Source organism: Drosophila sechellia, chromosome 2L (genome assembly GCF_004382195.2).
Source record: "Drosophila sechellia strain sech25 chromosome 2L, ASM438219v1, whole genome shotgun sequence".
In the NCBI taxonomy this organism is placed as follows: Eukaryota; Metazoa; Arthropoda; class Insecta; order Diptera; family Drosophilidae; genus Drosophila; species Drosophila sechellia.
Window position 1 is genome coordinate 19,886,968 of NC_045949.1, and position 14,354 is coordinate 19,901,321.

The 14,354-nt window shown below is 45.4% G+C and overlaps 2 protein-coding genes across 6 annotated transcripts in view; one reads left to right on the plus strand and one right to left on the minus strand.

The window, feature by feature from the left end:
• LOC6618124 (protein spire) overlaps positions 1-11,608 on the plus strand; it is a 40,129-nt gene extending 28,521 nt beyond the window's left edge. The window contains exons 5-17 of one of the 5 annotated variants that reach the window (XM_002042386.2): positions 463-580; positions 643-725; positions 3,439-3,569; positions 3,770-3,881; positions 4,161-4,293; positions 7,743-7,816; positions 7,895-8,099; positions 9,320-9,406; positions 9,677-9,822; positions 10,058-10,396; positions 10,460-10,663; positions 10,727-11,037; positions 11,096-11,608. In XM_002042386.2, coding sequence (XP_002042422.1) covers positions 463-580; positions 643-725; positions 3,439-3,569; positions 3,770-3,881; positions 4,161-4,293; positions 7,743-7,816; positions 7,895-8,099; positions 9,320-9,406; positions 9,677-9,822; positions 10,058-10,396; positions 10,460-10,663; positions 10,727-11,037; positions 11,096-11,315 — 2,163 coding nt within the window. In that variant the 3' untranslated portion in view covers positions 11,316-11,608. Of the gene's footprint in view, positions 1-462; positions 581-642; positions 726-3,438; positions 3,570-3,769; positions 3,882-4,160; positions 4,294-6,001; positions 6,617-7,742; positions 7,817-7,894; positions 8,100-8,803; positions 9,122-9,319; positions 9,407-9,676; positions 9,823-10,057; positions 10,397-10,459; positions 10,664-10,726; positions 11,038-11,095 lie in introns of those variants that run through there. The other 4 variants (XM_032714053.1, XM_032714054.1, XM_032714055.1 and 1 more) reach the window with 4 other exon arrangements.
• A 936-nt stretch (positions 11,609-12,544) lies between these two features.
• LOC6618125 (la protein homolog) lies at positions 12,545-14,147 on the minus strand. Its single transcript, XM_002042387.2, has 2 exons — positions 13,084-14,147; positions 12,545-13,012 (listed from the first exon to the last, which is right to left on the minus strand). The coding sequence occupies exons 1-2, from the start codon at positions 14,056-14,058 to the stop codon at positions 12,815-12,817; spliced, it is 1,173 nt and encodes a 390-aa protein (XP_002042423.1). The 5' UTR covers positions 14,059-14,147; the 3' UTR covers positions 12,545-12,814.
• Between the last annotated feature and the right edge of the window lie 207 nt (positions 14,148-14,354).

Consider the following 14,354-nt stretch of genomic DNA (forward strand, 5'->3'; position numbering starts at 1 on the left):
GACTTTTCTAGCACACCATCGTAAAGTGGAAAAGTATCCGCGACTGATACAGATAAATTTGCATTTCTCCAGTGTCTGTGCCTCTCGGGTTAGATAAGATTTGTTTGGGGGAATAAATTGAGTTGGTCTATACGCGCGATATGATTATCGTAATAAGTGAAAGGAAATTGCCGAAGGCGTGAAACGTAATTAGCTTTTGGTACGCAGAACCTGTGTATGGGTTTTGGGCTATTCCCAGAATTTGTTAGGAATAAATGTAGGTTAGATGGAACCACAGAAAATAAATTGAAACCAATATAGTGCGGTTTGAGTGTGATATAAAATATATAGGCACACGGATAGGTTTGAATTTCTGATTAGCAACGAATGTACGGTTCTTGCATTGGTTTGTTATGCCGCCGTTCATTTAAGGTAGTTATTAGCGCTTTTATTTAGCTAATTTATTTATTTACTCCCTAATAGACCTGCAGAAATCACATAAAAACCACCCTGCCAGAGAACCACTACAGAGCTGTCTGCAGAGCCCTCGTGACGGAGACCATAGAGCTCCGAGTATTTCTGCAGCAGGTCCTGAACAATGGTAAGTGCCACTACTATTCGACTGAAAAGGCAACGTGTTAACTAATTAATTATCCTAAAAAGCAGGTGCCGAGAAGCTAATCAAGGCCTCGGAATCATCGGCCACCACGCAACAAGAACTGGCGAAGCTGGGCTTCAACGACTGGGTAAGATTCTTCAAGAGTGCTGTCCCCTTAAAACACATAGAAACCACACCACACCATACCATAGTTATGTAATGGTGCTCCACTAATGGCCCACAGTGGCGATAGCGTCTCACGATTTGTTTGGCGCACCTCTTCGAACGAAAACATATGCCATGAGCCATCATCATCATAATCATTATCGCAGAGATCACGAGCATTTGTGGCGGGGTTTTCCGCTCTGGGCTGGAATAAAAAGTGAACTATTTCATGCATTGCCAAATGAAACTCACTTTTAATTTCAATAATTGGCCCGCGGTGGTCGCCTCCATATTGGCCATCATCCTAATGAGTTCAACGCCGCACCATTCGTCGTATACACTCGTATGTACTGTGTGATTTCGTGAGCTATTTTAATGGACGCATATATCATCTATATATTTTGGCGTTTGCTGTGACCTTTGCTGAATATGTCGAGGCCGTCACAGGAGTTTGCCATCATCACCACATCGGCCCGCCACAGCCGTCTTTCAACCTCCGAAACTCATTGAGACACACACGCAAATTGGCCAGGCACGCAAGCCAAAATTCGCTCTTGTTTTTGCTTCAGCTTCTTGTTGACTTTTTGTGGCGTGAAAAGTTATACTATAGTCGGCTTTTTACCGTTCGAGGTGTGTTTGATTTTTTCAATCAGATGGAAACCCAAGCCTGTCAAAGAACAGTTGGCAAAGTTTGTCCTCAAAAGTTGATAAGGCTGAGAATATGCTAAATGTGGGGTTCTACAAGCTCCAATATCTTTAGACTTATTTGCATAACTCGGGAAATGCTGCAGCTGGTTTAAGCCACGATAATAAACCGGATTGAGTATGAATGTAAAGCAAATGACTTATTATTTCAGTTGCTAATTTGCTTGCCCAAATTATTGCCACCAACAAATTCTGAAATGACTTTATTTATATGAACTGCTAATTGCTTAAATTTAATAATGTTGTTTCTTTGTCTTGAGGAGTCAAGAGAGCCCAATAAAAGCAGTATTATCTGTAGTTTAGGGCTGTAATCATAATAAAAAACAAAAGTAGAATTTATTGAGTCAATCTAGGGTACATTCAATTTGAGAAATGTTGGGCGCGACTTTTCCTCGCATGTCCGAGGATTACAAATCGCAAAAATAAGAAACCTTTGCGTGTGAAATAGACGACACATCATTATTTGCCCATACTGGAGTACAGAAGAAACACAACCAGATAGTGAAATAGACCATAAATATTTGCACTCCATGAATTTGCATGTGCCGATAGGCGGGGATTAAAAAAGAGGGTGCAGCCGTGGCCAATTAATGGCCAATTAATTGGCCAGACATACACCATATATCATATGCGCAATGGAGACCTGGCAACGAATCCATTCAAGTGTGTTTATTTTGTGTCTTCTTCGTTTTGTTGGTATTGCGAAACGAAATTTGAGTCCATTGTAGAGCGTTGATTAAACGCCATCTTATCATTTTCTACTTCTCCGATAAGAGTTCTCTACCTTTGTTTGGTCTATTGTTTATAGGGAGTGTTTTTCTTTTATTTGCACTCGTTTTTAGCTACTGCCAAACGAAGTGCAAGAAGTGTGTCTTTAGTCAGCGTTTTATCGTGTTTTCTGGGAAGACAACAGCCTTCAGAATGTCACACAGCGAACTGGTTGTTAAAACACTTTTTGACTGAATTTACATTGTTTTTGTTTGGGCATTATAATGCTGGAATTGCGGAAATTTAGCTGGTTCTGTTTTATTACTATTTTTTCTCGTTGGCTTTGAACGTGTTTCGCTGGCAGGGGGAAAAAGGTTTTCCGAGGAAATCTCTCTTTTCGGCAGACATCGTGTCTGTGTCTCGCCTAGCTGCCTTCGATGATGATGATGATTTGGTATGCTAATTTTCGATCCAGACGTTACCAATGCTGTACGCACATGGGCCAAAAGTATTTCAAAAGCAGCAGCAGATACATCCCAACTTTTGCGGAAGCTGCTGCCACTCAAAGCTGGCCTGATGTTGCTGCTGCAAGTTGATGTTGCAGCTGCTGCCGCTGCTGCATCTAATGCTGCTGCGGTGAGCGCAGTTGAAGCGTGGCGCGGCATCTTAATCGTAGGTATATGTATGTGTGTGCAACATGGTGTCAAAACATGTGCTGCCATTGATGCCCTCTGCTGAAATCGGACCCTAGATGCGCTCCACCCTCCGCGCCTCGTTTTGCATGTTTAATGAGGTGTCTCAAGATGCATGGCCACCAATTGGCGGCGAACAGGAAGGCGATGGCGAATGGAAAGTGAAATTGCGGATCACTGTTACATATCAGGCCCCATTGTGTGCTAAACAGTCTTCCTGCCACCGCGCAGCGTTCAACACTCATTACTCATACGCACAGTTAACTTGTCAGGCCGATGGATCGGATCGGTCCCCCTCGCAGCGGGAGTCTAAACTATTGGCTAATTAAATGAAAATAATTGCAAAAGTGAAATGCACCTCTCACCACTCTGTCTGCTTGTTTTTCTTCCTGTCTCAAGCACGAACTGCAGCTGTGGAGGGCACTGCAAGTAGGTCCCTGGTTCCATTGCATGTTCTCCATTTTGTTTGTTCGTTGTTTGTTTGTTTGCCTGCTTGTTTCTGTGTTTGCCGTGTCCCACATCGCCAGCGATCCGTCGCAGCTATCTAGTATCGGATCTCTATTGATTAACCACACCTTCCCGAATCCACAGGCACGCTTCTGGGTGCAGGTGATCGACGAACTGCGACGGGGAGTGCGGCTGAAGAAGAGCAACCACGAGCGCACTCCCATCGAATACGAGCTGACGCCCTACGAAATACTCATGGGCGACATCCGAGCCAAGTGAGTACAAACTATTTAATAAACGCCAAAGTTGAGATATATGCTGTCTACTTCTTCATTAAATTACAATGATAGCAGATGCTTTGATCTTCGGACCTTACATAGATAACATACTTAGCACCGCTTATTTGTAGCCAACAAAAGAATGAAAGCAATACCCCATTTAGAAACCGCATCTAAGCCCGAATTTCTCTTCACAGAAAGTATCAGTTGCGCAAGGTGATGGTGAACGGAGATATTCCGCCGCGCGTCAAGAAAGATGCCCACGCCATGATCTTGGAGTTCATCAGGTCACGGCCGCCGCTGAAGAAGGTGTGTAAAGCCCCCAATGCCAGTTCCCCAATGAATTCCCAATCCATTCGCACGGCCAGTACCCAAGTCAACCGCAATCCCGACAACAATCCCTCCTCATCAAAATCCCCATTTGCCTCTGGCAGAATGTGAAATATTGATGCAAAGGCTTTCCCTTCTTCCGACTTCATTTGATTGGCCGTGATTCCTCATTTTTTCTACCAAATTGTTGTTTTTCTTTGAAATAAAAATTATTAGTTTACTGTACGTTCTTGTTTCTGTACTTTCCGGACTCATCAGGCCAGCGATCGCCAATTGGGCCCACCGCGCATGTGCGAGCCTTCTCCGCGGGAGCAGCTAATGGAGTCCATACGGAAGGGGAAGGAGCTCAAGCAGATCACCCCGCCGGAAGCACCGACCCTCAGGGAAAGGGGTGAGTAATCAATGTTCAACTTAACTAGTAATACTAGACTTCCCATTTGAAAAATCCATTTTTTGTTAAAAGTACATATTGCTGTAAGAGTGCAGTGGGGTCTCAATAGAAATCCGTATGGTACTCTACACATGGCCAACTAATGGGTTCCACTCTCACTGACCTATCCTTCAAAAGGCCAAGCCCATTGTCAAGGGAAACCTGTGGATTTTTCACAGTGCCTGCCAAAAATAGATGCCGCCTCTAATCTTCTGCGGGCGTCCATCGCTTGGATCCTGGTCTCAAGTCGTTGTGTGCAGCCGACTCCAAATTTTACCGCCAACGGCCCATAAATTGTTGTCGCCTATATAGACAACCGATGTCTCCTGCCGCCGATAAATATAGAAGAGGAGTGCCGAGGGATGGAGAAAGGGGCGCTGGTGGAAAACTAGTTACTGGCAAGACTTTTTCACTGCACTTGTTGCTGGGGGAGCCCCATTGTCCGTCCGTCCTCCTATTTTTCTGCCATGTTTGTTTGTTTGCCGTTTGCAATTCGCTGTTTGTGTGTGTTTGCCGGCCAAAGAGCGCATGCCAACATAGATCAAAAACGGCAAGATTTTCCAATCACAACACTGAAAGGAATAATTTGTGCACGGTAACCAAACGAAATTGTTCAATATCGAGAGCTGATAAGCCGGACTAAAGAAGAAGGTGGCTCTTAAAAAGAACTTACAAGTGGTGCCAGTACTATTTATTATCTACAAAGTGCAATCATTTTTTTTCCTGTGCAATCCCCACCCCGAATCCAAAATTGAAATCCCCAATCCGCTCGGTTGGAGGAAGCGTGCAAAATTGTGCCACACAAAGATAGCGACAACGCGACGACGACAACGGCAACTGCAACATTTAAGCCAGGAAAATCGAAGAAATCCAAGCACGACAACCTCACCTCCGTCGAAGTTGGCTATTGTTGGCTGTTTGGGTTTTCTTTTCGTCTGGGAATCTCTCGTATTTCTTCTCCGACTTTGAAGTTCATTTCAATATTGCAGCAGCAGCTGGACGAATTTAATTTGTATGACTACATAAAATCGAGTTGGTAAATTCTATGGCTTGCCTTGAAATGCAAGTTAAATACAATTTAGTCAAGTGGTATATTTAAAAATATTTAATCTTTTTGGTTAATCTGATGATGATTACTAAACCCAAATACACTTTTTACATATACTCTACATGGTTCGAATTGTGTAGCCCAGCCTCAAGGTAAAACCTGCAACTTGCTTAATATTTCAAAGCATACTTATGGGTGCTCGGAAAAAATGTTCTGGTTCACAGACACTGAAATTTAAACTCTGAGAAATAGCTACTTTAATGTTAACTCTTTGAGAGTTAAATTAAAAATGTTAAAAAATGTAGTCCTAAGCCGACCTCGTCTTCCATTATCCTTCCCTTGAAACTTCTTGAGCCTTGATTGCCATATCCTCGCGGGACTTAACGCGCTTACTCATCACATGTGGCGAGTCCTTGTTGCCGCTTGACGACGTCATCACCCCAACGGTGACGTATAAATCACCCACGCAACAACAACAGCGACGACGGCCAAACAGCTTTTAGGCCGTTAAATGTCAAAACAAAACATTGGCGCTCTCTGCGAGCGACGCATGCGCAAACCGGGCCGAAAAGTGGGGAAGCTCGAGTTGACAGCTGCCACATTTCTCAGTTCCGTGTTGAGCTTCGCTGGAGACGCCTCGTCGTTGTCCGCTCTGCAGCTACCAATTACTCTGTGGGCTAAGTGAAAATGAAATCGAAAGCGGTGGCTATCTAGTAAAATAAGCAAAGTACAACAAAGTGGCGTGTGGATATTGGGAAACGCTCAGCCAAACTTAATGGAGCTGCAGGGCAAACACGACTGATTCCCATCAACCCTCCCTGAAAAGAGAGAACAGTGCGGCCCAGAGGGTGGCTTCCCTTTTTCGGACTCGGATCGATAGCCTCCATGCAACCGTGTGAGAAAACCGAAAAGTGAAAAGCCAAACGGAAATGTGCCAGGCTTAACCCATGGAAGCCCGGCCAGCGAAACGCTCCACGGCAGCCTCCGTCTTCCGGTCGCATCACATGCCGCGGGAGTCGGATCTGGTGGACATCGGCAGCGATGCCTCGCTATACTGCGGCTCCGACGGGGAGTCCAGTCAGGCCCAGTCCACATCCACATCCACTCCGAACCCGCAACCGAGTTCCGACCAGGATCTGGACCAGCCCCAGCCAACACCTCGCGCGGCACCGAGAGCATCGGCCGCCAATAATCCACCAACACCCAAGCCACGACAGGCCATCAGGTCATCAAAAGGTAGACATCAGCATCTCCAGACCCTCGAAAAATACACAATAGCGTCTCCCCATTGTTGAATTTGACCTGGTTTCGATTTCAGGCCTGCCCCAAAGTGCAAGTGGGTGGGCTGGGGGGCAGGGTTCCGGCGCTCGTACTCTACCTCGAGGAAGTGTTTCTTGCTTTTGTGCTCGAGAAGCTACTCCAAGGCAACTGCAGTGCTCCGGTAATTGCCGTCGTATTATGACTTCGATTTTAAGCTCCAGTCATTAGAGGCATGAAGAAATAGGGTCCAAAGCAGATCTAGACACACGCCGAAGGCTAAATACCCTTTGTTTCCAAATAGCATTGAAAAATAGTTTGTTTTATTTGTTCACTGCGTTGCAGAGCTTTGGTCATTAGCGACATGGAGAAATAACACCCAAGATAAATAGACTTTGAGTAGCTTAAACACACTTGTTACTAGCCAACATATGGAAAAATTTGAAGCCATAGCTTCCATTGCTTGCTCCTAAATGTTTGAAAAGTCGCTGCAGTAGTATGAACATTTGACTATGATTTATTTTGAGTTTTCAAATGGTTGTCTTTCTATCTAGTTCATAGTTTTCATAATCCACCAGTAAAGCAGATCGATGAAAACGCTCGTGCTTGCCCCCCACTGAAAGGTTAAAGCCAGCGGACATAATGGTCCGGTGGTCCGTGGTCAATGGTCAGTAGCGAGCCGGATCACGTAGCAGTTATTACAGAACCGTGGACCCATAAAGTATCTTTGAGTTGCACAAAGGCGAAGCGAACTCTTCCGCTGCAGATACGAGTTCCCAGGCGTTGCACAAGCGGAGTGGGTTTCACAAGTAGAACCATTAAGTGCGATGGGCTTAACGGCTTTTATGGAGTGGCTAAGTAAAAATATAAAAAACTATGACTACCTTTGACGTCGGTGAAGTGAGAACCTAGACATGTCACCTCTAATTGCGCAATGAGCGGGCAAAAAGGGTTGCAAAATCCAGTTTTATTGCGAGTTATTCAGAGATGCCTGCTCCATTGCCCAATGATATTCATTAGATAATCCAATCGAGCCTACAACTTTCCCACCACTTTCGCCTGAGAAACGAGGACTTATTGTTACTCCGATCTGTTTTTCTTTCAGTGCTTCCAAATGCGAACTCCACGCTGTCACGATCCAGACAGCGGCTCATCAAAGTGGACTTCTCCAAGTTTCAGGTGGGTTTCGTGGAATTCAAAAAACATCCCAGGCGATCCAACCTATTTTTCTGATTTGCGGATTTTCTGATTTTCCAGGATGACGATCTCTTCTACGATGAGAACAGCATCAGCAGCTCCCACTCCACAGCGGCCACCCACCAGCATCATCCACATCTCGCCGAGATGCACCGCTGCTCGCAGCCCAAGATGCCGCCGTATCCATTCGGTGGCTACATGGTGCCCAGTCAGGCACGGCAAGATAGCCGGGAGACGGCGGCGCTGATGCGGCCCCGACGCACAAGTGAGTATCCGATTCTAGCGTGGATTATGCAAAATATGTCCGTATATCTATAACCTACTTGGGAGCTTTGGGAGCACACGCCACTAGAGCACAAAGTACATGGGCGGTTTGGATTTGATTGAAATTCGAGAATTCGGTCCATTTGATGGTTTTTGAATTAAAGTTTACGGGTTTGGTTAATTATTCCTTTAAGTTGAAAAGGTATTTCCATATTAAATATTTATGGGAAGAAAGTAATTTCTTATCCTCGAAATCTTTAATGTAGTCATGTAGCGACAGACTCAACAATATTTTATAAAGCTTTCTCCAAACTATGAACTATGAAACTCTTGCGCTAATTAAATAGGCACTTGCCACAGCTAGCTTCCTTTGTATAAAATATTTTAAAATTGTATATTTAAAACCGGTTTACTTTATGCTCTAGCTTTAATGCCATGGCCAAGCCATCGCCTTACGTCTTTCACTACGTATTTTGGTTTTCAATTGCAGGCAGAAAGTTACGAAACCACAAGAAAAATTAGAATAAAAGTGTCTAAAATTGCTTTTAATTAATTTTTTTTTACTGGTAAAGCAACTGAACTGTCTGTGATGTGGTTTAAGTTTTTATAATTTTAATTTAAATTATTTTTATTTCTTACTTTTTTCCTTTCCTTACACAACAAACCAAAAAAAAAAAAAAACAAACACAAACTTATTTTGCCAAGGTATTTGATCGTTTTTCTGTGAGCACACTGCTAACCAATATCGATGAATTAATTTTTATGATTTTGTATGACACAAGCAAAGCCCTAGCAAAATCGAGTGAACGTAAAGTTACCAAAAATCGCACTAAGATCAAAAAAATCAAATAGAAATTTTGGTGTGGTGTGGGCCGAAGTAGCAAATAACACTTCAAAATTGACGATCGGTGGAGGCGGCACTCAAGCACACACAATGAACCACACAAATATACAACAAAAAAAATCTCGAAATATTTTGTAAAAACAAATGTGAATGTAGAAATAAAAGAAAGTCTACTGCAATTTGCCCCTAGTATTATTTATTATGGCACCTCGTAGTGGCTTTTAATTTTGGTACTAACTTAATTGTCTCGGCTGCCAATAATCGTATAAAAATCATGTATTTTTAACTTGCCAAAAAATGACGCTAACAAACAAAATAAATATGTGAAAAACGAACAAAATTAACTGCTGCCCCAAACGAAAATGAAACGCGATCAGTGGAGCCGGCAAAGCAGGCAGCGCCTCCAGAAGAGCCATCCTTCACGAAGGACGAGTACCACAAGTTCTACGACACGGCCCTGGAATGTAAATATTTGCTAAGAAACAGCACGTAAATCCGTAATGCATTGCCTTCTCGCATGATTGTCCCCCTATCGGATATCGAAATTGCATTTAGACGCCACACTAGTATATATCACGCTACTAAACAGACAGCTTGCTTTCGAAATACACATCTGACATTTAACATTTGTCGCTTTTCCCTGCGCCTTCACTGTCACTGTCCTTCATGTGTGAAAATAACTCATCCGCCCCGTTGACCCTGACTGAATGCGTTCGCCTCTCTTTAATTGACAGCCTACGACCTGGCCACTCAGTGCGAGTCGCGGAGGGCATCCCTGCGCCGCCACACCATCGTTGGATGCCAGAGCAACCTGGACGAGACGCACTCAATGCCGCCCACGCGGCCCGAGTCGCGTCAATCGGACGACGTCAGCAAGGAGGTGAGTCCGCCAGCATAATGTTAATGAGGATATCGAGGGAAGAGGGTGCCTTCTACTTTTGCATTATTCTTTCAAGGATAGTACATCTGTGGTGCGACTGCCATACTTCACAATACCCTAGACTCTTTCATTCTCGACCATTTCTCCATTCAAGCAAACTTTTTATCAGCAAATCAAAACAATAGTGTTTAAACCCTATTCAAACTTTATTTCTGTATCTACCAATCCGTTGCAGACGTCTAAGAGAAGTCCTGCGGAGCAGACCCATCCCTCAGACGAGGGCAGTTCAACATCCTCGCTTGGGCCATGGAACAAGTCCTTCATGGACAAACAGACGTGGATGGAACGGGGTGACGATCGGCTGTCCGTCACGCTGGCGGAGATCGTTCACATCCGTTCCGTCATGACCAAGGCGGAGCTGGAGGGCCTGCCGATGGACGTGCGCGTCAAGGAGGATGTTGAAAAGCGTCGCGTCTGCTTCCTGTGCCTGCGCACTCGGTTCTCGTTCTTCGGTCCCTGGGGCATCCAGTGCAAGCTGTGCCAGCGCACAGTCTGCGCCAAGTGCTATACCAAGGTGGGTACCGGGTTATTGGTTAACCATATGGCTGCATATTTACACATTCCGATTTCTTCTCAGATGCGAATTCCCTCGGAGCACTTCCGGAACGTGCCCCTCGTGCTGATCTCGCCATCGCTGCTGTCCAGTCCGGCCAGCTCGAGCACCCCATCACCCTCCCATCATGCCCAGCAGGCGCACTCATCCTCGACGGGGAACATCATGGACGACCAGTTCCCCAAGTCGCTGATAGAGCGTCTTTTGCGATCCGAGTCAGATCGAAAGGTAGGCTTCCTTACTGTCCGACCAGTAAACATGGAACTAATGAAATTGATTCCTTTATTCCAGACTCGAAGCACCGTGGGCAGTGCCCCATCCTCACCCAAGCACCAAAGATCAAACATGAGCACGCCGGGCATTAGCGTGGGACCCGGAGTATCCTCCTCAGCGGCCGCCACTGGACAGGCCGTGGAGGCACTGCACGACCAGGCGACCATGTCGTCCTCGTATTCCGCGGCCATGCGACCCTCGGGCGTCCACCAGCAGCAGAAGCAGCACTACAACAACGTCATGTCGAGGAGCATGGAGGGACCCCGAAGTCTGCCCGTGCACAGTCCAGCATATCGACCGCTCTCCAATAACAGCACCCTGGAGAGGAAGTGAGTTTTTTGTCTGGATTGTGGTGCAATACATTTATTAACCGTAATTTGTTCTCAGATCCCGCTTCTCGAGGGGATTCAACCTGTTCTCCTCGGGCAGCCATCTTGCCCAGACGCAGGAGCAAAAGGAGAACCTGCGCGGCGAGCAGGTGACCGTGTGCAACGACTGCCAGGGACTGGTCAACGAGATCACCAGCTCCGTGAAGCAGAAACGCAGCTCTGCCCGTAACCGCACCATTCAGAATCTCACCCTGGATCTGACGCCCGTCTGGAAGTAGGCGGGAATCAGATCAGAGATAGGATAACTCCGCAGTGCGTTTGAAGACCGTAGGATGGTTGCAATGGAGTTCTAACGACTGACTTGGCTCTGCATTGCTATACATACTACCATTGACTACATGACATTGATGATGACTCATTGACAGACAACAGACACTATTTGATTACTGACCACATTCCTTACCTGTGAGAATTTTCAGTTTCAGCGCGGCTGTTTTAGGGCCTTCAGAACGCACTTGCACACTTAGCTATTTACATACATGCATAGATATGGATTAGATCGACTGTTGTACACATAAAAGAGTAGAGCCTCGAGGAGCCTCGTTTGTAAATCGTGTTAGTCTAGTGAATAAGCAGAGGAGAATACCGAGAATTCCTGGCTGAAGCTTTGTACATTTTCTGCCGGCTACAGAGAGATCCGCTTGAGCGCACCCCACCACTTCCTATTTATAAAGGAGCTAACTTACACGTCGCTACACATTAAATTATCGCATATCGCAACGCGATGCCGTTGTTTATAACTGTTCAAAGTATGCGTAAAAGTTGATTAAGTACATGTAATCATAACTCTTGTATCCGCGTATATCAAGTGCACATATATTCGACCTCACTTGTACCCTGTACCCTGCTCCTGCATTCGTTTCAGCACGAGCGACGTATTGATCATACAGAATACATCGATATTCGCAATACGATTCCCAGTTCAGAAAGAAATTTCGTTGTTGAGATAGTTATCCAAAAATGTTGTGAAACTTTTGTGCTTGCGCAGATCTTTGTTTACCTTGTGAAGTTTTCGTTTTGTTCCCTATTAACTACAATGTCAATGTATAACGCAAGAACCACTTGATAGCCTAATTTAATTTTAGTCGGCGTTGCTATGCACAGCCCAAACTATTTAGTTAATTCGCTTAGTTTTAATTCTCCCTAAGTGCGTCTAAGTTGTAAGCGACGTCTATATAATTGTACAAGCTGATGATGCAAAGCAAACCCCTAACGAACATTTACCTATTACCTAATTGTAGCTGCTATTATAGTTTTTCTAACCGTTTTTGAACAATTTTGTTTGATTTATCTGTAATTGTAAATGCATTTAAGTACTTGTAATATTAAATTTTATGCTTTTAAGTTAAATTCATTTACAATAATTTAATACACACACGAACACACAAAAAGATCGAAAATACACAAAACAGCAATAATAAATGAAAATACAAACTAATGAACAAGATTCAGTTTTTACACAGTGGTCTTTATTTGTAGCTTAGCTTTCTTCTGAGTGAAACAGATGGATTCTTCCATCTCGTTATTTAGGTAACAGACTACACATACATATTTGAAAAATATTCTGTACCTGTAGCGATTATTTTGAAAACTAAGAGAAAGCAAGTGTTATATATGTTATAAGCCTTAAAGCTAGGTCAACTAGATCTACCGAGTAACAATTAAGCTTGGTCTACTGCGACAAAGGGACTCGGGTGGCGGAATACAGGAGGATGAGTTAATCCCCACGCGCCTTCTTACCGCCGCCATGTTTGTGGTCGTTTCCGCCGTGGCGCTTGCGATTGAAGCGCTTGCCCTTGTTCCTGGTGAAATCGCGTCGCTTCTTCATGAACTCGATGGCCTTGTCGATGAACTCCTTCTCCTCCTCCTCGGTGGCCTTTCGCAGCGACAGAGAGACCTCATCGTTGAACTTGAGCTGTGGATAGGCAAGTACGGTTTCGGATTAGCTAAGTAGGGAAAAGATATAACTCCATTTCTGATTCTTACCTTGCCTTCCTCCACCTTGGCAATGTATTTTTCGGCCGCATCGGCCTCGGTCAGCCGCACAGAGCCCTTGGTTTCGCCCTTGGCGAACTCAATGTAGGCCACATCGAAGTCCTTGATCTTCTCGAAGGCTTCGCGTATCTCCTCGCGGCTAGAGGTCTCCGGAGCGCCCTCGAAGACAACAATGGCGTTCTTGGGCAGCTCGAAGGCCGGCTCAGGCTTGGTTTCCTTCTTGTTTTTGCGCTTCTCGTTCTTCTGGGCGTATTCTTCCTGCTTCTCCTTAAGGTAGTCCACCTGCCACTTACGCAGCAGCTCGCGCTCCTTATAAACGATCTTCTCCTGTTCGAGGAAGGCCTTTGCCTGGTCCTTGGTCTCGAAGGTAAGGAAGATGCTGCCCTTGAACTTGTACGACTTGGTGGGCTTGTCGTAGTGCTTGCGCATGGTCAGGTTGACCACTTTGTCGTAGTTGCCTGCAAAGTCGAGCAGTTCGCTAATCTGCGAATCTAGTGGGAAGCCCTTGGCGTAGGCGGTCCGTTCCTGGATCTCCTTGCGCCGCTCTTCGTTGTGCTCTGGAATGGGACGCTCTGGATGGCGACGCAGGCTGAGTTTGTCTTCGCTAATCTCCACGAGCCCCTCCTCGGATTTATTCAGGGCAGCCACGATCTCGGATAAGTCCGTGGACAGAGAGGCCAATCTCTTGAAGGTAACGAGCACCGACAGGGGCACCCAGCCGTCCTCGTTCTTGCCGATCTGCTCGCGCAGAAACTTGTCCCGATTCAGATTGGCATCGCCGAAGTAGTACTCTACCTGCCGGATTATGGCCCGCTCCTGTTTGGAGATGCCGCCAGCGGCTTCCTCTGCTGCGGGAGCCGGGTCCTCCTTGGCGTCGCCGTTCTTTGCTTCCAGCACCTGTGCCTCGGCGGGCTGTGCTACCTCCTCCTGGGTTTCCACACTCGGGGTTTCAGCAACATCGGCCATTTTAGCTGTGAAAATTTCGCAAAGAACTGAAAATGAAATGTGCGCTCACTGAAACACGTGTGAAATCGGTAAAATGAGTCACGGCGTTTGACAACACTATTCCCGAAATGCCGTGATAGAGATGCGCATTTCAAAAACCGTGACTAGCGCCAAGCAATAACTTGAAAATGCAGTGCGGACATCTGACTGTGCATTATTTAAAGGCTTCGAAAATATGCATTCCTTTATTTAATTTTTTATCTAGTAATGGTCACATTTCGAATTATATCAACAAAAATCAAATAAATACGTATACT